Source organism: Chelonia mydas, chromosome 3 (assembly GCF_015237465.2).
Source record: "Chelonia mydas isolate rCheMyd1 chromosome 3, rCheMyd1.pri.v2, whole genome shotgun sequence".
NCBI lineage: Eukaryota > Metazoa > Chordata > Testudines > Cheloniidae > Chelonia > Chelonia mydas.
In genome coordinates this window covers 150230887-150258242 of record NC_057851.1, presented here as the reverse complement: position 1 = coordinate 150258242, position 27356 = coordinate 150230887, and the positions used below count along the sequence as shown (strand labels likewise).

The window sequence follows — 27356 nt, the reverse complement described above, 5'->3', positions numbered from 1 at the left end:
GGAAGGAAGATACAGGCAGGAAAGTGAAAGGGTCTGGGGGCCCCAAAGCCAAATATTGCAGAAAATGCTAAAACTGGAATAATGTTCCCACACACACATGCACTTACATGCACACACGGTTAATGTAAGAGCCCTTTAGAATCAGATGTGTCCTAACTCAGACTTTCATTTAGCATGTATAATCAGGCCATTCCAGTGCAATATAATATATGGAGTCATTAAATTACAGGCCACTGTAATCTTAGTGAGGATTTATTGAGTGCTAATGTAATTCTTTCATCGAAGCAAAGATATTGCATTGACTTGTGGAAGGGACTTTTACTTGATTGGATTGTAATCAGTTATGTCTTTGCAATGAAGGTGTGTTTTTTTTTTAATCCAATTGTAATTTACTGGTCTCTCTGGATCATTGCACTTTGTCATTTTATTAATCATCCCCTTCCAAACTCTGAATCAAATTCTTGCCTGCAGTGGATTTTTAATTGTGCCTATGGTACTCGGCAGGCAAGTTTTGCTTCCACTTTATGGTAAACAAAACACTTCAGATCTAAATTGGAAAGATGCATGCATCAAGTTCTTCTCCCGCAATAAAATACTTGTGTGCGAGAGTTGGAAGATACAGAGGGAGGATTATATTTAGACAAATATTATCTGTAAATATTTCCATTAAGGCTCATTACCCCAGTGTTGAGCCCAGTATAAATAACAAGATTGAAATTGAGAGACAGACACTTACATGACAACCAGAAAGTAAAATAACTAATGGCTGAGCTCCAACCAGTGTAAATCCCCAGTTAGGTCATGCTCACTGGACACACACGAAAGTGTTCTGATTGACTTTAGTGGGACAACAGGTGTGAACCACAGGTGCATAATTAGTCACCAAATTACTGTTCTTTCTCCTAGGTTAGGGATGGTCATTATGGCTCTCAGTTGGTCTGTATGAAATGAGTTGGTGTGGACTCAGCTGATTGCCTAATGAACAAGTGTCCACCACAAAACTTGTCATGGCATTTGACACTGGTTGGTAGCTGGTCCCTCAAAGGACTGAAACATGTTGGCAGTCGGGCTCAGTGGCTAGGGCACTGGACTTTGGAGTCAGGAGACCTCGTTTCTATTCCTGGTTGCCACTGACTTGCTGTGTCACTTGGAGCAAGTCATGTCATTGCCAAGTGCCTCAGTTTCCCCATTTGCAAAATGCAGATAGTAATAATATTTACCTGCCTTTGTAAAGCCTATGGAAATCTGTGGGTTAAAAGTGCTCGGTGAAAACCAAGTTATTGTTGTTACGCGTAGGAGGAAGTGGGAGGGGTTCGCACTGGCTACATCTGCACTATGATACACACTAGGGGTGTGATTCCCCTCCTTGTGTACACGTACTTGAGCTAGCATGAGTACAAATGGTGTGGCTGTGTAGCAGCAGCAGTGGAAGGGTGGGTGAGCTGTGCCGAATACATACCCACAGGTTTCCGGCAGGTTTGTTCTCTGCACAGCTCAGCCACTATCCATGCTAGCACAGCTACACTGCCATTTATACTTATGCTAGCTCGATGGGAGCTGGCATGCGTATGTGCATCAGTGCTGGAAGTAGGGGTGCTAAGGGTGCTACCGCACCCCCTGGCTTGAAGTGGCTTCCATTATATACAGGGTTTGCAGTGTGGTACAATGGCTCTTAGCACCCCCCACTGTACAAATTGTTCCAGCATCCCTGAGTATGTGCACACGAGTAGAGAAATCATACCCCCTAGCACTAGAGTAGAGTCGCCCTTAGGTTATGCCATACCTCTCCTGTGGATAAATATAGGACACCAGTTTCTAGGGATGTCTATTTGCCTCTTTTGATCAGCACTCATAGGCGCCGACTCCATGGGAGCTCCGGGGCTGGAGCACCCACAGGGAAAAAATGGTGGGTGCTGAGCACCACTGGCAGCCCCCCGATCAGCACCGCCCCCTCCCCCCAGCACCTCCTGCCCGCTGGTGGGCCCTGCAGATCAGCGCCTCCTCCTCCCTCCCCGCACCTCCCGCCCACCGCGAACAGCTCTTTCGTGGCGTGCAGGAGGCTAGGAGAGAGGAGTGAAGATGCCACATATTCGGGGGAGGGGGTGGAAGTGGGTGGGAAGAGGCGGGGCAAAGCAGCGGCAGGAAGTGGGGCGGGGGCCTTGGGAGAAAGGGTGGAGTAGGGGCAGGGCCTGGGATAGAGCCGGGGGTTGAGCACCCCCCAGCATTTTGGAAGGTTGGCGCCTGTGACAGCACTGGATTCATTTTAAAAGGACTCAATTTTAAAAAGCCACAGATTCCTCTGGCCAGTAGCAGAGCAAAAGGCAACACTCTTGTAGGAGACTGTGAGCCTGCTTCTGCTCCCTTTGGAGTCAGTAGCAAAATTCCCTTTGGTTTTGGTGGAAGCACATTTAGGCCATTGGTTTGCAAATTGGTTTGGGGTGGGAGGAATATGAGGCCTTTGTAGCTGATGAGCTTACTTTGTGTGTGTAGCGAAATGGAGGCTATTTGTCTGAACTCAGACTTGCTGTTCTATCTGCAGACTAACCATGTTATACAGAAAGTATGCATTGGAGAGAATAACGTGATTGAAGAGGAGATTCGAGTGAACAGGAGTGTCCATGAATGGGCAGGAGGAGGTGGTGGAGGGGGAGGAGCAACGTATATATTTAAGGTACGGGAACTTAGCCATTATATCCTATTACATAAAAATGCTGCACACTGCCTAGACTTTTACGTGAATGCCATCCTTTGTTTAGTAAGTGCCCCCTACAACGTACCTGGAGCACCAAGAACTCTCTGGGCCTGATTCTTACTTACACTAAGGACCCTTTAAATCGCTCTGACAGTGTAAAAAAGCCTTAAAGTGAGCTTAAATATAACTTATATTTACAAGGTATGGCTGTAGATGCACAGAGGTCCTGAGCCCTGATTGAACTGAATGACCTTGTTCATACCTCTTCGAGCTTTTCCTAAGGCTGTCTGCTGACTCAGGCAGGGTCTCTGCATCAGTTTACATTCTGTTCCCATTTTAAGGTTTACCTTGCACCCACGAGGATTAAAAATATAATTTTTTTAAAGTGACCTGAGATTCTGGAGCACAGTTCCGACCAAGGGGTAAATTCCACGGCAGTTTCTTGAGCTGTGGAATCGCAAAATACACAAGGCCCTGTAGCCTTTGACTTCTGCTGTGCTATGGCATATGAACAACTGGGATCAGCCTTTATGCTCTGCTGTAGATGTAGCTTTTCAGCCAAAGGCCATTGATCTCCACTACAGATCATTTACATTTTATCAAAAGTTGGCTACAATCAGCATTCATCCCAAATCCCAATTTTGTGTGTTCTTAATATGCTTCAAATCAATAGACTTGCACTATATCATAGTAACTCTGCATACTCAAGTAGCTCCCTAAGTGGTAATCCCCTGCAAAGTGGAGCCGCTGTACTGCACTACAAGAGCAGTGTACCTTAGAGCTCTTGTAATTGATATACTACATCATACAGGGTAACATTACATGCTTTACAAGAGCCATGAGTACTGGCGTGCACAATACATATAGCCATCGGAGCTGCTGTTCTCCACTGAACATGGTACGATTAGTAGTATCCATTAATCTTTGGATGCAGGTACGTGAATAATGCAATTGTAATTTGGACTGCTCAGCAGTCCTAGGGGCTTGCTTAGTGCAACATGAAGTAACTAGCGTGTGAGATGAACTTGTATTTGCATGTCTGACATAACGTAAACCCCAGCTTCATTTCTCAATTCACCCTGTTAAGATGGAGAATGGAGAGCCAGTCCCCTTGATAATTGCAGCAGGAGGTGGTGGCAGGGCCTACAGGGCCAAAACAGATACTTTTCATCCAGAAAGGCTGGAGAATGATTCATCTGTTCCAGGGCTGAATGGAAATTCAGGAGCTGCAGGTAAGGAACATTTACTCCATTCAGAAAATCTTTCCCAGACCTGAAGAAGAGCTCTGTGTAAACTCCAAAGCTTGTTTCTCTCACCAACAGAAGTTGGTCCAGGAAAAGATATTACCTCACCCACCTTGTCTCAGCAAATCATTGAGGGACAGAACATAAGTTGTGAAAATGTGAGACTTGTCACCACAGGGAAGACATCCCTGTAGACATGGAAATCATGTAGAATTTCTACAGCATAGCTGCTAATACAGATTCCCAGGCTAGTGCAGACAAGGCTATATTGCAGCCTGGATAGCAGTCCCTGCAAAAAGGGCTGAATGAGCCACAGAGGTGGGGACCACCATCTCACATCAGGGCGAGTGCATTCTCTGTCTATGAGTAGTTTGTGCTTCTATGGTCTCTGCTTACAGAACCATAAACAACAGAGATAGACAGGACCTATTGCCATCCAGTACATCTCCCTGCCAAGGCAGGATTGTTCCCTACAGAGCATTGTCTAGTTTTGTTCTCGGATTGTACTATTCCGTGGTTAGTGGACTTCAGTCTTACAGACTGTCAGTCTGGCACCTTTCCCAAGCATGAAATTCACTTTAATGTACATATGTTTGTTTGTTTTGTTTCCTGAGACTGAAAAGCCTCTTCCATAGCTCTGTAATGTCCAGCGCTTTGAATCTTGAACCGTCAATCATCATGACCCCTGCAAAAATAAACAAAATCACAATTAACAATATTGAGTGCTTACGGATGTGGTAGTTCGTACAATTTCAAACTAACTCACCCCAATCCTTGTCTGAAAGAGAGAAGTATTAGTATCCCCAATTTACAGATGGGGAATTGAGGCACTGAAATGCATTTTTTAATGTTCCAAACTGAATGCTATATAGTGGGGACTGCTTAGAAAGCAGAGGGCTGGAAGTCAGGACTCTTAATTCTCTTCTTGATATCCACTTACTTTGTGGCCTGTGGCAAGTAACTTAACCTCTCTAGGCCTCAGTTTGGCCATCTATAAAATGGGGATAATGCTTCTCTACCTCCAGGGCTGTTGTGAGCTTTAACTATTTACTATTTGTTAAGTACATTGAGCTCCTCAAATGAAAGGCACCAGTAGCGCTAGCAAGAATCGCTGTAGTATTTTAGACTATCAAAGAGTATAAGCACAAACTCTTTGATATCAGAAAATTAGATATCTCAAGGTAGTAGAAATGTGAGTCAGAATTTGATTTCAAGAAAAATGGTTTGTGGTGGGTGGTCCATTCATTTAAAAGATAATTAAATGTTTGTTTTAAAAACATATTTCAGATCCCAGGTTGGTGACGGAGTAATAGAAAGTTAGTTCCTTCTTCATCCACTCTACTTCCCATAGCCTGAGCTCAGGTTTCTGCGTATAACTTGTCAGTGTTGGGGAAGCCATTCACCCCCACCACTACACAAACTCAAGTTATTCCGGCTTTGTATGGCAAACTAAAGAGTTGTGGTGGTGTCAGTCCAACTTCCCCATTCTCACTGTGCTGCACACTCTGGCCACTTGGAACTTCACAACAACAGCAAGGATATGCTTAAATGATTTCCTCCAGCTTCAAAAAGTGCTAGCAACTAGAGTCAAGCTAAAGGAGATTCTGTGTTAGCTGTCACCAATATGAGACCAAAGACACACACTTGAGAATATCTGATTTCATCCTGTAGAGGGCAATAGAGCACTTACACAGTAGTGAGCTGTAGCTCACGAAAGCTTATGCTCTAATAAATTTGTTAGTCTCTAAGGTGCCACAAGTACTTCTTTTCTTCTTACGGATACAGACTAACACGGCTGCTACTCTGAAAACGGCCCATTATAGTTAGAGCTAGTCAAAATGTTTCAGTCAAAAAAAGTGGTGAAGAAGAATTGCATTTTTAATTAATTTATTTGCAGAAAAATGTTTCTTTTAACATTTTCGGGGGGGGGGGGGGGGGCGTTAGTGAAAAAATTATTTCAGTATTTTTTGAAAACCAATAACCTTCTGAAAACCAAAAAATTTTTGGGTTCGTTTTTCATGAAAAAACTGGAAAATTTCCTCCAAAAAAAATAAAAAAAATCCTATGTCCCCCTAAACCCCCCATCTCAAATTTTTCATCTCTTTAAATTTTTCATGGAAAAATACTATTTCCTGTCCAGATCTCTTTACAGTATTGCACTTCTTTTATAGATGGATGAAAAGAGGCACAGAGAGTTTGTGGCCACAAGTCATACACAGCCAGTTAGTGGCAGACTGGGACTAGTACCCAGCAGTCCTGACTCCCGTCCCTTTCTCTAACCACTATATGGTGATCTCCCTTGCAGCTGACGTGTTTGGAATGAGCATTCATTCTGCTGATATATATATTTTGGATGTAACAGAAACTTACGTGGGATGCTTTCTCTTTTCTTAACTGCAGGTGGTGGAGGTGGCTGGAATGATAACACTTCCTTCCTGTGGTCAGGAAAGTCCTTGCTGGAAGGTGCTACTGGAGGAAAATCCTGCCCCCAGGCCATGAAGAAGTGGGGGTGGGAGACAAGAGGGGGTTTCGGAGGGGGTGGAGGGGGGTGCTCCTCAGGTGGAGGAGGCGGAGGATATATAGGTAAAGTGGCTTCATGTTCAAGGTGTCCCTTCCCCTCCTTTAGTGCTAACAGTCAGCAAAACACTGATCAGAAATTCTCCTATAGCTAGCATATATGATTGTTATGTAATAGGATGTCTGTGTGTTGCCTTTTTAGCTCTGAATGAACTTATGTTGTTTAGCCTTTAAGCAAATAGCCGGATGTCAGTTCTTCAGCTGGAATCCTGGCTTTGCATTGTGGAAAACTATGCCATCAAGATCCTGCTGTGATTCTTGACTCATAACTGTATATTGAGCCTTTCATTTCTTGGCCATGATGCTGAAGAAGCAGGAGCCATAGGCTTTGCATTCCTGTTGTCAAGACCAGCATCTGAGGGCTTTTGCCATGGAGTCTGATGGCCAGTGTTTACACTTAGGGTATGTCTACATTGCAGAGTTAACCCGGGTTTTAGTCTTCACCCCACTTACTATCCATGTAGGGAGGAACAACACCCTTTATCCAGCTCTGGAGGTGCTTTAAGCCCAGGCTAGCTGACCCAGCTTGAGGGGTGGTGAGAGCCATGACTCCACTTTAACTCAGGCTGAAACCCACATACTGTTCAGTGAGGACACAGCCTAAATCATTTGAGTCCTCCAATGCCCTTCTCACCATTCCCTGTGAGGGAGAGAGAGATTCTCCCACAATTGGCTGGGAAAGAAATCCTAGAGTGTCTCAGCATGAAAAACCATGGGGTATTCCCCCAGAGACACACAGGCAAGTGTGGAAATAGCCAGATATGGCTTTGCTGTGGAGGTGCTCTCACCCAAGCAGGGCTAACCCAGACGCTCAGACCCTGGTGCCAATTACCGGGTTAACAGTGCAGTGTAGACATAGCCTTAAAGGAGATTCAGCATGAGCAGTGGCAATCCAAACTTCCTCCACACTGCCCTAAGACCAGCATGCCTCAACCCTAGAGGAATCACCTCGAAGGGCAAGGCAGGTGTTTCGGTCTCCATAGTCCAATCCTTGGCTCTTGTGCTAAAACTGCCACAAGGGAGGCCAATTAATGACAGCTATGATGGTGGCTTTCGTCAACAAGGAACTGAACGGAGGCCCCTAATTCCTTTCCAGTAGGCTCCAGGTCAGCCACCAGATGGTAATGACACAGATTACTGATATGGGCCAGACTGAAAGCCATCATCATAGGGTGAACAGCTCCACAACCCATAATCGGTCCTTGTGGCCACCCATCTCTTCAGTGGTGGTGGACTTCTTACTCCTGGTTATCCACCACTGTGGTGTGAAATCAGGGCTGTGGTAGAGTCAAAATACTGCAGGGAAGTAATTAGCCTGAATTTCTAGCTTGACCACATGGATTGTGATGATATTATGTGTAACGATTTTTTCAACAGAATGCCTCATGTAAGATACTTTTGTTTGCAGTGTGCTATTTTCTCCCCTGCCAAAGGTGATGAAAGTGGAAAAACAACCGTCTCTTTTTGGGGTGGAGGGCATCTGTGCATGTGATTTAACAGATCAAAATATTGGTCTACCGCTCCACTTCTGAGACCTCTGCTTGTCCAAGGCACACCTGAACATTTCCCGTGCAAGCTCCTTCTGTCCCCCATCGCTGGTGGACCACCCTGGCCCGAGGGTGTAGAGGAGAGCGAGCAGATCAGATGACTGTTACTCCCAGTGCTGGTGGAGTACACAGCCTGATCAGCAACTGCGATGAATTAACCCTTATGCACTGGCATAGTCCAGGCTGCTAGCCAAATGACTGCATAGGACGATCTGTTTGTATGTTTTTCATAGCATCCAAATGATTAAAGGTGATGTTTGGGCTTAGTGGGCAATGGTCTCCTTGGGACTGAGGTGAAAGATTAATTTGCTTAATTAAGATCCACAAACATTATTAAGCTGAAATCCTAGAAGTGAAAGGCCAGTAGTCCATACCACTATCCGCTAAACCTTTCCACCATCCATTAAACATCCCAGCTGGATATTTTGACTGATTAATTGCCCTTTTTCATTTGGATGCTTCATACTGTGAATTTTGTTGCATGTTGCAATTCTTAACTGTATTTTAGATCTAATGAACCACTGTATGTTAAGGTACCTTCTGATTTGACATAGGTGGCAATGCTGCAGCGGACAATGACCCAGAGATGGATGGGGAGGATGGTGTGTCCTTTATTAGTCCACTGGGTACTTTATACACCCCCGCACTAAAAGGTATTGATATGGATCAGGAGTCAGTTCTCGTGAGTTTCCTTCCTGTTTGGAGTAGGCTGTGTCTGGAAAAGCTTTGAGATCCTTAGATAGAAAATGTAGATTAGTTGTGAACACCAAGGAAGGAGAGAAGTTGTTTAGTGTAGTCCAATGAGGAATAAGGAGATGAAAGGGAGTGAAGAAAAAAATGGAGGCTGTTGGGCAAACATTTCCTAACAGTGAGAAGTGGTGGAAGCTTCGTTTCTTAAGTCGTTTAAAACTGGACTGGACAATGAACCCAAGAAATACTGTAGGGAACAAATTGTTATAAGATGTGTAATAAGGCAGCCAGTGGGGGGAGTAGGCAGAAAGTTAAACAAGGACATTTGTTGGCGTTCCAGTGTTGTGTTGTATGCTGTTGGCAACTGTGGCAAGTGTGGGTCTGTGGAGCTACTGCCGGGATAGGTGTGCTGCCTGAAATAAAAGAGTGTTATTCAAAGAAGTTGGAGTACGTCTGGTTTACAACAATCTACAACCACATTCCAGTCCTGGATGGAGCACGGACTAGATGATCCAGCAGGCCCCTCTCCCCCAGCCGTCAGCCTGTGATTTATATGTTGTGCTTCTGCTAGTGCTGGAAGCTGAGAGTGATCTTATGAGAAATGTTTCAGTGCTCAGCTCTTCCCCCATTAAAGCTTCTCCTAGGTCAGACTGAGAGAGTTGCTGGAGAGGGCAGTGAGGCACTTCCCCCAGTTCCTGCAGATGGAGTGTGCTACCGTGGCAGCTTTCCCAGTCTGTGCTGGCCCCAAGAGTTGAGACATGAACTTGATTTCCCCAGTGGGTCAATAGGGGATGCTGTGGATGGTTAAGCCCCAGCACAGACTAGAAAACTCCTGAGGACTGACCTAACTTGTATCTCCTCCCCCCACTCCCATAACCCCAGTGGGGCTTGCTGTAGCATGGAGAGCACAGGACTGCTCCAGCAACACTTCCTCCTGGCCTCAGCACGCCCTGGGCCTGCCCCCACAATGCCCCTTGTGCTCTGTAGAGGCAATACAAAGCTGGCGGGACGCCTTGCTGCATTGCAGGATTCACTGAAGGGGGTGGGGCTGTGTGGCCACATTGCACCAGCGTAGCTGGTTCAACGTGGCTACAGTGCAGGTGTCCAAGACAGCTTAGCGGAGGGATTTTTTCTGTAAATGAAAACTATTAGCTGAGATTCCTTCAGTCTCCTCTCCCCTAATGCAGGTACCAGTGAGAAGTGGGAATACAGTCAGCAGGGAGGGGTGAATGGCAGTCGGGAAAGGTTTTTCACACAGGGCCCATTCCACCCGATATGGGGCACTTGGGCACCATACACTTGTGCATTTCCCATCCCATAATGCGGCAGTTCTCCTGTCGCTGTCTGCGGAAAGCTCTTGGGTCATCTCTACAATAACAACTCAGCCTCTTTCGTCTGTTCCCTAGTGACAGAGGGGCATGGAGAGGTGGCTATTAAGCTGCACCTCAACTGCAGCCACTGTGAGCTTGATGAGTGCCGTGTTGATCTGGAGACTCAAAAGGTCATTTGCTTCTGTGAGCCTGGGACAGACCTGGCTGACGATGGTGTCTCTTGTGTAGGTAAGAAGGTGCAGGGAGGAAGGGGCTCCTTTGGGATGGGTAGGTCTATGAGTGAATACATAGTGAAAACCTCTTTAATGACCTGGACTGCAAGGCAGCCTGGTTAATTATCCCCTTTGTTGCTGGCATTTGCAGTGAAAATGCAGTGCACTTCAGTGGCGAGGAAGCTGGCACATGGGGCAGCATTGCTGATGTGTTTTGCCTTATATACCTGGGTCACTGGGCAGCGCTTGAAGCAGTTAAGTGATATTTTGCACTGAAGGGGCAAGATATGTGATCTGTGGGTGTGAGTGCCCCTTAAAGAGCATTTGGTTACATTGACACTGTGTCTGGCACAGATCAGAGAAAGAAGCCCTGATCTGAAATTAACTCTCACTCACTCACCCCAAACAAAGAAGGAATTTTCCCAAGGTTGCAATTTAGGGGTGTATGGGGGTGGGGGGAGAGTTGCTCTTTTTCCCCACCTATGCTTCATGTCACGTGTTAATTTCAAGGTGCTGCCCATGGCCCAGGAGGAAGGCAAGTACCTGCAGGGGGCTGGAGCCCCCTAGGGCCCGTCCTGTGGGCTGCACCTGGGGCTGCCCTGGAGAGTAGCTTGGGCTCCAGGCCCAGAGACCTGCTCTGTTCCCTGAAACCTTCAGCAGCCAGAGACCCACAGGCAGCTTGGAGCTTGCTCCCTGACCTACCCAACCCAGCTCCAGGGACCCACCTGTCCTCTGGGCTGAAGCAACTGCAGCTCTGCTCCAACCTCATGTGGTGCTACACGGCCTCACTGCTGATTGGCCCCAGTGCTTGGGCTAGAAGCTGTGATTGGTGAAGGTGGCCAGAACATCAGCTCCTAGAGGGGTGTTGAAGTGCCCCTGGCCCAACGGTGCATTGGGGGCTGCTGTCTTGTGCTTCAGAGTCTCAGCTTTTCCTAGGAAAAGCATAATGAGGTCTCTCCCCTTGCAACTGAAACGGGAACAGACTGATTTTGGATTTTTACTTTTTATCCTTCAAAAATCCCAAGAACTTCCAGGGGTCTAAGTGGCCCCATGGCCTCTGCTGAAAGTTGCCCCCTCACCATTGAAATCTGAAATGGCACTCCTGAATTTTCCAGTCAAACTCAACCCTAAGCTTTGGTTTCCCAAGAGCCAAAGATGACATGTCACAGGCATGAGGCAGAGGGAGGGGCAAACATCATGGGAGAGGGGAAAGCAATGAGGAGAGTCCCAGTCAGTGCTTCATTTGAGAGCTGAATGCAAAGCATAGGTAAGCAGAGTGGAGTATATTTGCCCTGCTTACACTCAGAGCTCCAGTTCTGGGCTTTCCCCACATATGTACGTTCAGAAGAGGTACTGAGTCCAGCAGGTAGAGCGAGGAACTCTAAGCCAGGGTTCTTGGTCCTATTCCCAGCTCTGCCACTGAGTTGGGGAAATTGTTCATCCTCTTTATGTTGCAGTCTCCCCATCTGTAAAATGGGGATAGTCAGATGTATTTATATGGGTGTGGTGATGGTCATCGTTTGCCTTGTGATCCCTGATTGGAAAGTGCTCCATAAGTATTATTAAATGGTAGATATTGCGGGGGGATGTTACAAACCATCTAACACTGTATCCATGTAGTAGGGTTTTCCCTACCAATAGTCAGCTGTTCTTTCTGCCTAAGAGTGGGTGCATTTAGCAGATGATATACTGCACTTGTCCTCATCCTGCTTTCCCTATGACTTCGCATTGATGGTGGCACTCAGGCCGCTCGACAATTTAACTTTACCCCCGCACTCCCACCCCGGCCCTATTTTTATGGCCTTGCTTTCATATCCAGTGAGTGTGTGTGTTAATTTCCTGATAGGAAACCATCTGTTTTTATGGTTCAAACTTAATTGAGGAAAGTGAAACAATGAGCCATTGGAAGTCAGAGATCTGGGATTTGATTGCAGCAGAGGTTCTCCTCTGTTTCCCACAGTGCAAGAGCGACAGATGGAGTGAATGGGAGGAGGGACAGAAAAAAATATTACATTAAAAAATGACAATAGGCAGGCCCGCTGATGGGGCGGGGGGGCAAAGGGGGCAATTGCCCAGGGGCCTGGGCGATTTAAAAGGGCCCAGAGGCCCCCAGCCACGGCCAGCAGTTCAGCACAGCGGAGCTAAGGCAGGCTTTCTGCCCGCCCTCACTCTGCACCACTCCCAGAAGCAGATGGAACGGCCCTACGGCCCCTGGGGGGACAGGGGGTCTCCGCGCGCTTCCCCCGCCCTGAGCGCTGACTCCGCAGCTCGCATTGGCAGGGAACTGCAGGCAGCAGCACGCGGAGACCCCCCTGATCCCCCAGTCTAGGAGCCGCTGCCAGAGGGGTGTGCAGGTCACTTTTGGGAGCCACCCGAGGTAAGCACCAACCCCCTGACCCCCTCCTGCACCCCAGCCCAGAGCCAGCACCCTGTACCCAAACTCCCTCCCAGAGCCCGCACCCCACATCCCCTCCCACATACAAACTCCCTCCCAGAACCTGCACCCCTCCCACATGCAAACTCCCTCCCAGAGCCTGTACCCCCTCCCGCACTCAAACTCCCTCTCAGAGCCTGACCCCTCACCTCCTCCTGCACTCAAACTCCCTCTCAGAGCCCTTACCCCAACCCCCTGCCTGGTGAAAGTGAGTGAGGATGTGGGAGAGCGAGCGACAGAGGGAGGGGGGATGGAGTGAGCAGGTGGTGGGGCTTCAGAAGGGGCAGGACAGGAGCGTGGCCTCAGGGAAGGGGCGGGCTAGGGGGTGGGGCAAGGTGCTTTGGGTTTGCGCAGTTAGACAGTTGGCGGCCCTACCAGGCAGGCATGTGCAATCCCTGGCCGTGCCGGAAGAGCGCGCATAGCAGTGTTTGCGGCAGCTTGCTGGGCACCAGCCAGCACAGGAGCAGCACCGCCCAAAAGTCAGGCGGACCGCATCTGGGGCTTGTGCGTCCGTGGGGGCCCATTGACTGTCCTGCCGTGAGGCCCGGAATTGCTGTCGGCTGGCCTGACCATAGGGAGATCAGTTAAAACAAGTAACTCCCCCTTCCTTATGCATCTCTTTCAGCTGACCCCGTGGCTCATCTCCCCCTCTCCTTGGTCTTGTCTGTCGTGACTTCAGCACTGGTTGCTGCCCTCATTCTGGCTTTTTCCGGGATCATGATAGGTGAGTGTCTCATAAAGCGAAATGTGCATAGAGCAGCAAAAGTTGCAGCATATTGTGCTTCTCACCTAAGCCATTTCTAGCAGAGCCAAGAACATTGGCATGAGGACTCAGGCTTTAAGCTGTGTTGGGTTTTTTTTTTTAATGAAAACTCATCTGTTTTCTTTTTTGATAAATGTTTTTAAGCAAAACAACCAATTTAGGGACATTTTTCCTTGTGAAGGGAAAGTTGAAAAAGTGTGTGGGGGGGGGGGGATTTAGTTTGAGCAATAGTTTTACACTTTATATTTCACCAGGCAGCAAATGGATATCCAGGTATAATTAAAATACCATCTTTGTCTTCCTTTTCTTTACTAGCTAGTGGCAAGGTCCTTCCAGTGACTGACTGCAGCATTGTAATACTTCTCATGATTGCATCCTTAAAGAGAGACTGTTGTGTGGTTTGGGGTGTAAAAATGTCAGACCACAATATCCAATTTTCACTAATTTTAAAGGGAGCTGTGAGTGCTCAGCACTTTCAAAAAAAATCAGTCCTCTTTTAGTTTAGGGTATCGACAATATGTATTTAGGTACTTACATTTAGTTACCCAAGTTTGAAAACCTTGGCCTAGATTCCAATTTTACAAATTATGGTATAGTAAGACATGGATGTTCATGGCCTTTGTCAAAATTTTGATTACAACTTTTTTTAAATTTTTATTTAAACAATCCCATGCCTATATTCCTACTCTAAACATATCAGGATTATTGTGCTAATACATGAGAACCAGTTATTCAAACTAGCCAGTCTTTCCATTGTCCACACTGAGGGAAATGCTTTTTAAAAATACACACACACAGAAGGTCAGATGGTGACTAGTAAATTAGATTTGTGTAGTTATTTCAGTTTAAGAATTTCAGATGTTGCTATTAATACATACACATGGTTTCAGATGTACAATTTCTGTTCTGACAGTATCCCCTTAAGGATCTAATTACTTTTCAGTGAATAGAAGAATAACCAAATTCTTTCTGGCCATTCCTATCATTCTCATGAGCAGAATGAGAGCACAAGCAATCAAAGCAAGAGCAATGATAAGGTGAAAGGAGAACTAGGAGGGCTTGATAATAAGTCATTAAACCCATCCTCCTTTGCTAGTGGATGTTTTCCCCTTAAACTCTTCCTCTCAGTGACTTATCTATCAGAGCCAACATAGGACCCAGTACAGCCACAGTCTTTGGGCCCAGTCTCGCTCCCATTGAAGTCAGTGGCAAAATTACTATTGGGCCTGTCCATGCTTGGGCCCTACTTTGTAAACTTACATGTGCAACTCGAATTACTTTCACAGCAAGACTAGCTTTGGTCTGTGATTTCCTAAGAAATGCCTGTCTTTCACAGGCATGGAAAGCTAACGTAACAGCTAAGTGAATTGATTCTGAGACTATAAGAACTGATTTCAGATTCCCCCAAATTTGAACCATGCCTGAGGTTTAGAAACATTTGATCAAGTGGATGGATGTCTTTAGAAACTTTACACTTACACGCTAGATTCTCTTCATGCTTATGGGAATCAAGAGGGAGTTTCATAAACTGAAGTCACTTTATTTACATAACTTCATTGTGAGGGGAGAGATTTTACTTCTAAAGAGATTTCAGTGTGAACATTGTGATACGACGCAACTAAGCATGGACTTTTATTCAACTTCCTCATAAGCTAGGCTCTTAACCAAAACCCTGCATCCAAATGCCCTTGAACTCTGGGAAAGTTGGATCTGGATACTTTGAAGCCCAGACAATCTCTAACAAAACAGATTTGTTACTTCAGAGTTCACTGTTTGTGGATTTCACCCTATTCTTCAAATCAAGAAATACTGGAAGACTCATAAGTGAGCTTGTTCTTAGTCTAATTTCTAAACCGAACAAGTTGGATAAATTCAGCCTGAGCTTTGGAGAAGCACCTAGACTTCTGCATGTACGCGAAGTACAGATGGTTGACAATGCCCCCATTTATTTTGATTTATTGGAGTCTGAACACTAGACCAGTTCCTCAGCACATATGTTCTGTATTGGTTGCCTTCATGTTCACAGGGCAGTCTGCCTCTCTGATTCACTGTGCTCCATTTCTAGTGTATCGCCGGAAACATCAAGAGCTGCAAGCTATGCAGTTGGAATTACAGAGCCCTGAGTACAAACTGAGCAGGCTGCGCACCTCCACTATTATGACGGACTACAATCCCAACTACTGCTTTGCAGGAAAGACCACCTCCATCAGTGATCTCAAAGAGGTGTCTCGGAAAAATATCTCCCTCATAAGGTAAGCTCATCCGTTTGCCTTCCCCATACTTCACCCCATACACTCGTATACACTCTGTCTCTTACACACACACACACACACACACACACACACACACAATCTCTCTCTCACATTCTCATTCTTTCTATACATTCGCACACCTATCCCTACTCTTGGACACACAAAAGAGCTATGGCGGGTAGGGTATTCCATGACCATTGTGGGGACTGGTCTTCTTAGCCTTTCATAGGCTCATTGTTCATCTTCTGTCTTTTAGAAGGAACTGAAGAGCTATAACCATGAAGCCCAGTAATTCAGACCCCAGGCATCTTTCTTCCAGGCTCTCAAACACTTTGTGGCATACCCCTGGTGTTTAGACCAAATATTAACTGATGTAATATGGGGAGCATGAGGATTGGAGAAGGTTCATTAGAAGTCTGTGACTGTATTCCTGGCGGTGAGTGATGAGAATCTAGATGCTACCCGACAGTGGGATTTGTACTATAAAAGCCAGAGATGGGGAAGTCTATCCATGGGCCTGAGCCATATTAAGATCTGGAACAGAACTTTTAAAAAGATTAGGGGGGCTTGGGTTGGGGATCATCTCTAGGAAAGACCTGCAGAATCATCGAGTCCAACCCCGCGGCTATTGTAGGATAGTCCTCCCCCATAGAGGATATGATGTGACTCTGATATTACATGATCCTAGACACAAAGCCAAAAGACAGGATTAAGAAGCAGGAGGGTGTGGGAGATTCAGGAGCTTGTATTTCCAGAATCCTCCCTGAGATACAACAGATGAAGCCCACAACATCCACTACCACCCTCACTGTGTTGTCAGGTACTGCAGGGCTCTTCTGTCATATCTAATACCTCACTGTTCACAAGTTAGGACTTCCCAGTGCGCTGTGTGCTGCCAAATGCTTTTGTCACACAGGCTGTGATGGGATCACTGAGTTTGTATCAAGCCACAGAGGGTAAAGGAAGCAGCTGGGAATTGATGGGGGGGGAGGGATAGGTTTATGAGCCATAGAGCTCGGTTTTATATCCCCATTTTACAAAGGGTGAGTCAGTGTTGCAGAGAACAATGTTTCAGGCTGACACTTATTGGGAATAATTGATATCTTCAGTCAAGCCACAGGCAATTTGACTCTGCAGTGTGGGTGAGCTGCCAGGGCTGACACCTGACAGTCAGAGAATGTAATGTTCTTTATCCTGGCAAAGAGTAAAGCCACTCTAAGTTGAACTGTATCTACAGAACAGGTACAGCATGGACAACAATAGCATAAGCTTCCCACCCTCGCCCACAAGGCATGTACCTTCACCTTATCTAGGAGGGACCATGATCTGGGGAGTTCACTCTCTATGATCTGCTGAGACCATCCACAGAGGTGTCATTTAGAACTGGAATGAGGCCACCTGCTTAATGGAATGCAGACCACCCAGCAGCCATTCAATCTGGCCATCAGTCCGGGCCTGGTTCAAGCCAGTGCCATATAAGTGAATGACTCGGCATCCCCCTGCAAGACAGCACCCCTAGAAAGCCCCCTCCATGTCAGATTTGAGGAACAGGAGTATCGGGGGAGGGCTTGCACTGCCTCTGCCAAAGCTGAACCCCTCCGTGGTTGAAGAGGGGATTCCAGCGCTGTCAGTCCAGCAGCTTCCATCTCCGCTACATTCACCGTGGTGGTGTTATGCTGTGGAGCTGAGCCCATAATGCCCATGTGATGTGGCGGCTGTTGCACTTAGTGCTTTAACTTTCATTAATTGAAAACCAGAATAAGCAGTGACACAAAACTTCTATAATGAGCACAATGGAGAAAATGTGCATTAGTGGAGTGTAATATTTATTTATTTGCTTTTTTCTCTATCTTGTTTCATAATTAAACCTCAAACCTTCTTCATAATTTGTTAACATCTACAGTAACCATTTTTAGCACTTACATAGCACGCTGTACTACACAGCCTCTCGTCTGATGCTTTCTTTAAGTGAGATATATAATTGTATGAGGAGTTGTTAGCAAATTTAGAGTATGACTATCAAATGAACAGTGTATCCATGATAGGCCCATCTTTTCTAGCTCACTTTTGAGTTACACAGCAAGTAAACTGAAATTAAAAACTGTTCTTGTACTAGTGTAAGAGGACAATGCTATGTACTACTGTGCCAACACTTTAACTCCAGTAGATTGGCTTCATTGGGCATAGTTCGTAGTTTCCAAGGCCAGAAGGGACTATTGTGGTCATCTAGTCTGACCGCCTGTATAGCATAAGCCATAGAACTGCCCCCAAAGTAATTCCTAGAGCAGAGCTTTCAGAAAAACATCCAATCTTGATTTTAAAATTGTCAGTGATGGAGATGACCCTTGGTAACTTGTTCCAGTGGTTAATTACCCTCACTGTCAAAAATGTATGCCTTATTTCCAGACTGAATTTGTCTAGCTTCAACTTCCACCCACTGGATCATGTCATACCTTTCTCTGCTAGATTGAGGAGCCCAGTATTAAATATTTGTTCCCCAGGTAGGTACTTACAGACTGTAATCAAGTCAACCTTTAACTTTCTCTTTGTTTGAGAGAGCTCTCTGAGTCTATCACTAGAACACCTGTCTTATAACCCTTTAATTAGTCTCATGGCTCTTCTCTGAATCCTCTCAAATTTATCAACATCCTTCTTGAACTGTGGCCACCAGAACCAGACACACTATTCCAGCAGTGGTTGCACCAGTGCCAAATACAGAGGTAAAACACACCTCTTGAGATTTCCCTATTTATGCATCCCAGAATTGTATTAGCTCTTTTGGCCACAGTGTGACGCTGGCAGTTTGTGTTCAGCTGATTACCCACCATGACCCCCTAAATCTTTTTCAGAGTCACTGCTTCCCAGGATAGAGTTCCCCAGCCTACATTCTTTGTTCGTAGATGTGCACATTTACATACTGTATAGCCATGTTAAAATGCATATTGTTTGCTTGCGCCCAGTTTCCCAACTGATCTGGATTGCTCTGAATCAGTGACCTGTCCTCTTCATCATCTACCACTCCCCCAATTTTTGTGTCATCTGCAAACTTTATCGGTGATGATTTTATTTTTTTTTCCCCCAGGTTCTTGATAAAAATGTTAAATAGTATAGGGCCAAAAAACAAGCCCTGTGGTACCCCACTGGAAACAAACCCTTTCAATTATGATGTCCCTTTTACAGTTATATTTTGAGACCTCTCAGTTAGCCAGTGTTTAATCCCTTTAATGTATGCCATGTTAATTTTACATCATTCTAATTTTTAATCAAAATGTTGTGCGGTACCAGGTCAAAAACTTCACAGAAGTCTAAGTATATTACATCAGAATTATTACCTTTATCAACCAACTTGTAATCTCATAAAAAAAAAAAGAAAGAGGAGTACTTGTGGCACCTTTGAGACTAACAAATTTATTTGAGCATAACAAATTTTTTAAAAAAAAGATATCAAGTGAGTTGGACAGGATCTATTTTCCATAAACCAATGTTGATTTGCATTAATTACATTACCTCCCTTTAATTTTTTAATTCTTTATCAATCAAGTCCCGCATCAGCCGCTCCATTATCTTGCCCAGGATCGATGTCAGGCTGACAGACCTATCCTTTTTGACCTTTTTAAAAATTGGTGCAACATTAGCTTTCTTCCAGTCTTCTGGAACTTCCCCAGTGTTCCAAGACTTCTTGAAAATCAATGTTAATGGTCCAGGAAGCTCTTCAGCCAGCTCTTTTAAAACTCTTGGATGCAAGTTATCCAGAGCTGCTGACTTTAAAATGTCCAACTTTAGTAGAATCCGTTCAATGATCTTCTCAGACACTAGTAGAATAGAAAGAGTGTTATCATCACTATATCATCTGTTTTTTCTCCAAATACAGAACAGAAATATTTATTAAACACTTCTGCCTTTTCTGAATTATTATTGGTAATTGTACCATTTCCATCTAGTAATGGACCAATACTATTGTCAGGATTCTTTTTATTCCTAATATTTTTTTAAAAATCCTTCTTGTCCTTAACTCTGCAGGCCACAGATTTCACCTTGTGTCCCTTGGCTTCCCTTATCAATTTTCTACAATTTCTAACTTCAGATGTATATTCATTACTACCAACTTCCTCCTTCTTCCATTTGTAATTATATATATTATATTTATTTTTTTATAGCTGCCTTCACTTCCTTTCTAAACCAGGTCAAAAATTTTACCAGTACAGCTTTCTTCCTCAATTGTGTGATTTTGGCTGTTTTGGCATCTAGTGTAAGGTGTTCTTTATTATAATTCATGTTTTTCAAATTAAATTCTTCCTCCCAGCTAATTTGATTTAGCATTCTTTTCACCTTTATGAAACTGATCCTATTAAAGCGCACATGCGCGCGTGCACACACACACACACATAGATATAGTGTATGTAGGTGTGTGTGTGTATATATATATATATTATATTACTAGTCTGGACTTTATTCTGCTTGTACATGATAAATGTGATCAAGTCATGATCACTTGTGCCTAAGCTACCATTAATTTTTAATTTTGTGATCAGTTCTTCTTTATCTGTTAAGACAAAGTCTAATAAAGAATTCCTCCAGCATATGTCACTCACATTGAAATCTCTCGTGATCATGTAGAATTTTTTCCTACACAATGTAGATAGGTATATAAAAAGCCCTGGTATGATTTGGTGCTCAGTAGCAGACACTTACTAGTACCCCATCTTGTGCTTTATCTTTTAGGACATTGATCCATAAGCATTCAACATCATTTTCCTCTGAGTTATAAGTGACTTGGAAATGGGTTATTATACATTAAGGATCCACAAGCTGTTACTTCTGAGGGCCACCTCCCCTAGCAGTTTTTACAGTGTAGGTCAAAGATAGACAAAATCGAGACTGGAAATCAAGCCATGTTCCCACAAATGGCTGTGCAGAGTGCTACCAATAGCATGGCCAAGAATGAAGTTTCAGTTCTTCATATTTTACTGTCATAGAAGCTATACCCATGTTCTGTTTCCTGTGATCAGAACATTACAGTGTGCATGCTCTGCATTAAAACCTCCTTGTCTTTTCTGGTTTATCCAGGGGTTTGGGCCATGGAGCCTTTGGCGAAGTATATGAAGGTCAGGTGGTGGGGATCCCGAGTGACCCCAGTCCCTTACAGGTGGCTGTGAAGGTAAGCGACCATATGTGAGTAATCACAAAAATAACACTTTGTGCACCTTTCATCCAGGGGCCTCAAAGCATTATAAAAACATTGATAAATTAAGCCTTACAACACCTGTAGAAGATAGGTGTGTATTGTGTCCTGTTTTGCAGATGGGGACACTAAGGCACAGAACAGGTGAGATGATTTCCGTAGGGTCACTTGGGCAGAGTAATAATACCTAGCTTTTACATAGCTTTTTTCATTCATACATCTCAAAGCCCTTTACAAAGGACAGTAGGTATCACTGTGCCTGTTGTACATGATCTATGACTCCCTTGTCCAGTGCCCTATCTTTGCCTTGGGCCATGTTGCATCGTTCACAATCCCCTGCCCCGACCACTAGCCATGCTCCCATGGTCTCTTCTGGTGCTGCAGGCATCATGTCCATCAACAAGATTGTTTATTTTAGAATCTCTGAGAAATTAATCCAGCTGATGCAACCTTATCCAAATGAGAAATTGCATTACAGAGAACTTTATTTCCAAGCTGTCAGCTTGCATCTATTACCATCTGACCACGTTCTGTGTGATGTCTGACATTGCTGTAAATGAAGCTAACACATAGCTGGTAATGATGAGCTCCAGCAGCGAGGATATTAGAGCCCAGTGCACTTTGCTGTGGTGGCTTGTAACTTTGGCCTCACTGTCAGAGAACGAAAAGCGAGGTTATGTACTAGCCAGCTCCTCAACAACCTTACCACGCCCCATCAATGATCTTGGAAGGTGCCACACTCCAAGCCATCAAACAGTTTACTTATCTCGCTAGCATGTTGGACAACGAAGCGACAATTGCCCACAAAGTGGATACATGAATTAAGAAAGCCAATGCTGCATATGATTACCTCCATCACCAAATCTAGAAGCAACGTGGAATCTGACTACAGATAAAAATCAAAGTCTATAATGCTGTTGTCCTCAAAACTTTGCTCTGTGGTTGAAAAACATGGACCTGTTATCAATGGCACATAAAAATCTTGACAGTTTCCATTTATGACACCAGTGAGGATTGCTGGGCATCAGATGGCAGGACTGGGTTTCCAATATAGAATTCCTGGCAAAAGCTGGTTCGGTTGGTATTGAGCTCATTTGATCTGCACCCACTTGAGATGGACTGTCCATGTAAATCATATGCCTGAGACCTATTTATTATAACAAGTTGCATATTCCCAATTAAGCTCCAGGAATTGTAAGCATGGAGGGCAGATGAAACGCTTCAAAGTCACCCTCAAACCAAATCTGCCCCAAAACAAACATTTCTGACTCAACCTTTGAGCAACTGGCAATTGATCGTATTACATGGTGCCACAGCCATGAGGGTGGGTGTTCACAATTTTGAGAAGAATCACTTTGCGTAGCTGGAAACATAGTGCCAAGCACGAAAACAGCAAGCAGCACAGCTAGGCAAATGGCTCTGTGGCCAGTGTGGGAAATGTTGTTCTTCCCAAATTGGTCTGTGGAGTCACCCGAGGACCCGTTAGTACAAACTATGATTGTTGACGTCATCCTTGAAATCAGGGTGACTAGCATCAGATGCAGATTTCCAGTACAGCAGTAGCTGATTGTAGTGGTCGGGAAAGAATCTGTCTAGGCATTATATCACACTCAACACAATAGAGTCCCCAATATGTACAACATTGTGCAATTAACTGTTTGCATTATGGGGTGTTTCTTCTTCATCTGAAGTATCTGGCTATAGGCCACTGCTAGGAGGAGGATACTGGGCTTGATGGACCAATGTTCTGATCTGATGGCCAATCCCCCATGCCTGCCAACAGGGCTTCACAACCCAGTCTGAAAATGGCATGTTAGTTAGCTTGGTGTGAGAGTTTGTTGTGGGGAGAAGGGGATCGCTGCAGACTGTGTATGTTCTGGGATTCTACAATCATGAGACTAAAACCTCTCTCTCCCTTCTTGTCCGGTCTTTTCCAGACATTGCCAGAGATGTGTTCAGAGCAAGATGAGCTGGATTTCCTCATGGAAGCTCTTATTATCAGGTGTGTTAATAAAAGGTATCCAAGGGCTTATGTGGGCTATGCATGGCAAAGCACAGGTCCTATAAGATGAAAAGTGCTCTGTGATGTATAATGATGTTAAAACATTCATACTGCACTTTTCACCCAAAGCTATCAAAGTGCTTGACAATGGCAGGTGGGCACTATTCTCTCTTTTTTAAAAATCAGATTGTGAAACTGATGCTCAGAAAGGTTGACGCTAATGTTCTTAAAACGGTCCGTTGAATTTAGATGCTTTAAGGTCTGGGTGCCCAACCTGGAACACCGAGGCCCTAGTTTTCAAGCATAATTACCTCCCCCATTCACCTGGAGCTCAGCACACGAGAAGATCCAGCCCTGTTTGTCTTAGATTGGGCCACACAGAGACCACACAGAGTCAGTGGCAGAGTCACAGATCCCAGACCGCCAATTTTCCATTCCACTAAGAGCTGGGGACACGAAGGGGCATTGAAAACGGTGGCATCAGGACCCTGGGTAATACCCCCTATACAACTGACTCCCATGTCTGTGTATTGCTGCTGGAGCAACCCTACTCCCAGTCCCAGGCATAGGGAAGTCAGAGGGGAGGTAGAAGATGTGGGTGAGGAGGGCGCATGCCCACAGCACAGTGAATTGTGGCTGTTCTCTGCTTCCCAGGGCCCATAGGCTGTGCCAGACCCAGAATATAGGGAGTGCAAAGGGGACTGAAAGCCATCCTTCCCATCCTCCGTTCCCGCTCCAAGAACAGAGACAGACTAACAGAGAACTGGGGCCAGTGTCTTCAAAGTAGTAGTGTTGCTAATTAGGTCTACCAACGGTGATACCTTAGACTTGGTAGCATCACAGACCATACCTGCCTTTGACTGGCTCAGCACCCCTTCAGCTACATTGTTTCCTCTGGATAACCAGCTTCTCTGTGGTAGGGCAAGTTGACTCTCCACATCAAGGTGCCTTTTGGTTCAAAGCTGCCCTTCAGTTTAGTCTCGCTTTCTCTGCAGCAAGTTCAACCACCAGAACATTGTGCGCTGTATTGGGGTCAGCTTGCAGGCACTGCCACGCTTCATCCTCCTGGAGCTTATGGCTGGAGGGGACCTGAAATCCTTCCTGAGGGAGACGCGGCCTCGACCGGTAAGGTGGGATGGGGGGAATTATCTTTCTCCACTAGCTTTGCAACCTGTGCCTTACTCTCCCTGCCATTTCTTCCTTGTTTAACTGCACTGGTATTCTTCCTGGCTCCTCTCCTAAGAGCTCTCCAAGCATTACAAGTAGCTAAACTAAAGCACGCTCACACCACTGATCTATTAATAATTGGGAATGGCCACCAGTAATTTTTCCCTAATAACATGCTGTGTCCACATAATTAGAACCTGTTTATTTTCTGAGAGACTGGATGCTTTAGAGCAGCAGTTCCCAAACTGTATTCCAGGGACATGTGTGATCCACAGAGCACTTGCTGGTGGCCTGCAGAGAGCTGGCTGGTCACATCGTGCTGAATCCTTTTCCTAGTTTCCAGTCACTTCTACAGGTCTCCAGGCTCTCTGAATACTAGGAGGCAGAGCCAGTCTAGCTAGCCTTTGATAAAGTCCATTGTTCTATGAAAGGAGGAGAAAGAGAAGCCACCCTGAGTCAGGAACCTGAGCCACCAGTGGGTCTGAAGCTGCCAGACAACTCCAGGAGAGGAACATGTAAGGAAGAGGGGGACACAAGGCAGCCAGATAATATACCCATGGGACCGGGGAGATGGGCCAGTTGGTGAAGGAGCAGCATGTCCGTGGAGGAGGGGGAGGAAGAGGAACAGATCAGATGGGAAGGGGGAAGAAAAGCAGAGAGTAGGGTTTACTGTTTTTTTAAAATATGTAACATTTATCACACCAGAGCCCCTTAAATCACATAAATCCTTCCCCAATGGCACTTTGCCATGTCCACAATTGCCACAAGGCTACAATGTGACAGCAAATGGGAGGCGAGGTGTCCACCAGATAATCTTGCTAAAAAGTCTCCAACCCTCTTGTGTAGAGGGTTGGTTAAGGGAGCAAGCCTTTCATCGCTGGATCACTAGTTCAAATACTGCTTAGTAGGGACTGAAAGCTGTTGTTGTTGTTTTATTTATTTGAACTGCAGTAGCCCCTCGGAGCGCCAGTCATGGACCAGGACCCCACTGTTCTACGTGCTGTATAAACACAGAACAAAAAGATGGTCCTGCCCCAATGAGCTGACAAATTTAAGCAGAGTTCAGTGGCTGAGGTGGAAAGAGTCAGTAGTTTCACTTGTGAGCTTTCCTCAGTGTTTACCCCCTTTAAAAAGATGGTGGCTTTTTCACTGCCTGTGGCAACTGTTTCTAAAATCCCAGCACCCATAAAATCTGGAGGTCTTTATCAGACCACTGGTAACATTAGCAAAAAAAAAGAACTAAAGACAGTTTGGATGAAAGAGTATGAATAGGTCCCAAAGCCCTCAGCCCCTTTCTGGAAAAGGAGGGGATTAAACTGTGTGCTGAAAAACGGGGAGGAGAAATTTAGGCCTGCGCTCACTCCAAAAAGAAGACATTGGTGAGCTGGAGCTGATTTTTTTGCACTGGTGTAAATCAGGAGTAGCTCCATTTAAGTCAGTGGAGTTACACAAGCATAAAACTGATGTAAGCTAGAGGAGACTCATTCCTTGAATTGGTGGGTTCGAGAACCTGCTATGCTATTTAAAATGTCCTGTGTTCTTAGAGCCTTTCCCAGTGAAACCAGAACCACCAGGAAATGCTGTATAACAATAACTAGAAAGTGCCTGCCAAAGTTTACTGATGCTAAGCAAAATAGATTCGAGTCCAGTCAAACCACTGGATCAGCAAAGGTCTAGATGTTGGGGAAGCTTAGCACCAAACTTGTCAGATTGTCTGTCTCTTTCTTTGAGCCCAGAGCAAAACTCTGGATCCTGTAGGACCCTCGCGGTAGAGAAGAGAGAGGAGTTGGCTGTAATGCATACAAAGGGGGTTCCTTATGGAGACTGCTGGACACAAACAGACTCTGTAGTGACTAAAAACAGCCTGTGCTGTTTAATCTCACTACACAGGGTCTCTCTAAACCATGGCCGGGATTAAGCGCTCATGAAAGTCTCTGCTGACCACACTATGGGGCCAAACACCCAGAACTGTGCGGGTTTGAAATACACATCTCGACAGACAATTTCTAGGATAGAATCGAGTTTGGTTCTTTGCAACACCTTGTGTTGTGGTCCTGTCAGACATCACAATGAAGTGGCGTCTGGCTAGAGGTGAGCCCACACTGGAGCACTGGACTCAAAGAAGAGCCGGGCACAGGGGTAATTCAGAACCAAGGCCAGGTATCTTAGACTTTACAACCTGGGCTCTGCTCTTGATGTGGTGCCGCGGGAAGTAGGGTTAGTGGAGCAGCAGGTTGTGGTTTCCCACTGAGTCGGTACAGATCCACAGCCCTAATGCCAGAGCAAGCCGTGCTGCTGGAGGTGCTGACTGTCAGATGAAACTGAGGAATGGTGTGTGGCCGGGCCCACCATCGCTCCACAATGTAGTGCTTGTTTCAGCTCATTAAATGAGAGAGAGAAGCCAAGACTGCAATGCCCTGGGCCCTAGTGGAGAAGCACCCAGGATATTCATTGTGAACTGCAGGCATTTTGACCTATTTCTTACAGGAAAATAAACCAGACACTTTTGATGATAAAAGGCCCTTTATTTTCATAGAATGAAATCACTGACATTGCTTGAGCTGAGGGTTTTCTCTTTTCTTTTTTTTTTTGCCCTTCTACTGTTTGTAAGTACCACCCCATGCATCAGTGCTTTCATCTCCCCATGTCAGCAGCTGCTCTGTTCAGTCTCTCTGACAGCTAGTGGCAAACACAGAGTTAAGAGTGATGTACACGCAAATGAGGGAATGTGGAAAGCTTCTGTATGCCTGTGCTCTATGCAACAAGTATTCTTTCCTAGTTACTTCTCCCTTTACCCCTCTCCTTCCTTCCCAATCTCTTCCTTGACCTTCCTTCTGCCCTTCCTGGGCTCCATTAGGTGGTTCAGGAATAACATCATCAGATATTATGTAGGGGACTATTGTTTTGAGAGGGTAGCCCAGCTGGCAACTTCAGGAGCTCCCATGTCCCCCTGAACTAGAGACCCTCCACTAATACTGCATCTCACCCCCCACCAAACTCTGAGAAAGAGGAGGCTCAAACACTGACTTGAACTTGGTGGCTTGGGCCGAAGCAGAACTCCAGTTCTCAACATCCCTAAACTTTGGGCAAGTTCCAAACGTTGGATCCAAACGTTCCAGCTCTACTTTGAACCCATCCTCACCCTTGGGGCCATGTATCACTGTCACCATCCTGTTTGAGGACTGCCAGGCAAGAGTCCCAGTGCAGCTCATTCTTTAGCTGTCAGAGTGGTTTTCGGGTGACCGGAGGCACCCGCTGGGTCT

The 27356-nt window shown here is 45.4% G+C and overlaps 1 protein-coding gene across 1 annotated transcript in view; it reads left to right on the top strand.

Annotated features, from left to right (window-relative positions):
- ALK (ALK receptor tyrosine kinase) overlaps positions 1 to 27356 on the top strand; it is a 514101-nt gene that overhangs the window by 469568 nt on the left and 17177 nt on the right. Inside the window, exons 14-23 of the mRNA XM_027833891.3 lie at positions 2540 to 2671; positions 3780 to 3924; positions 6337 to 6519; positions 8615 to 8713; positions 10157 to 10309; positions 13353 to 13451; positions 15556 to 15742; positions 20810 to 20900; positions 22862 to 22926; positions 23922 to 24051. Coding sequence (XP_027689692.3) covers positions 2540 to 2671; positions 3780 to 3924; positions 6337 to 6519; positions 8615 to 8713; positions 10157 to 10309; positions 13353 to 13451; positions 15556 to 15742; positions 20810 to 20900; positions 22862 to 22926; positions 23922 to 24051 — 1284 coding nt within the window. The remainder of the gene's footprint in view (positions 1 to 2539; positions 2672 to 3779; positions 3925 to 6336; positions 6520 to 8614; positions 8714 to 10156; positions 10310 to 13352; positions 13452 to 15555; positions 15743 to 20809; positions 20901 to 22861; positions 22927 to 23921; positions 24052 to 27356) is intronic.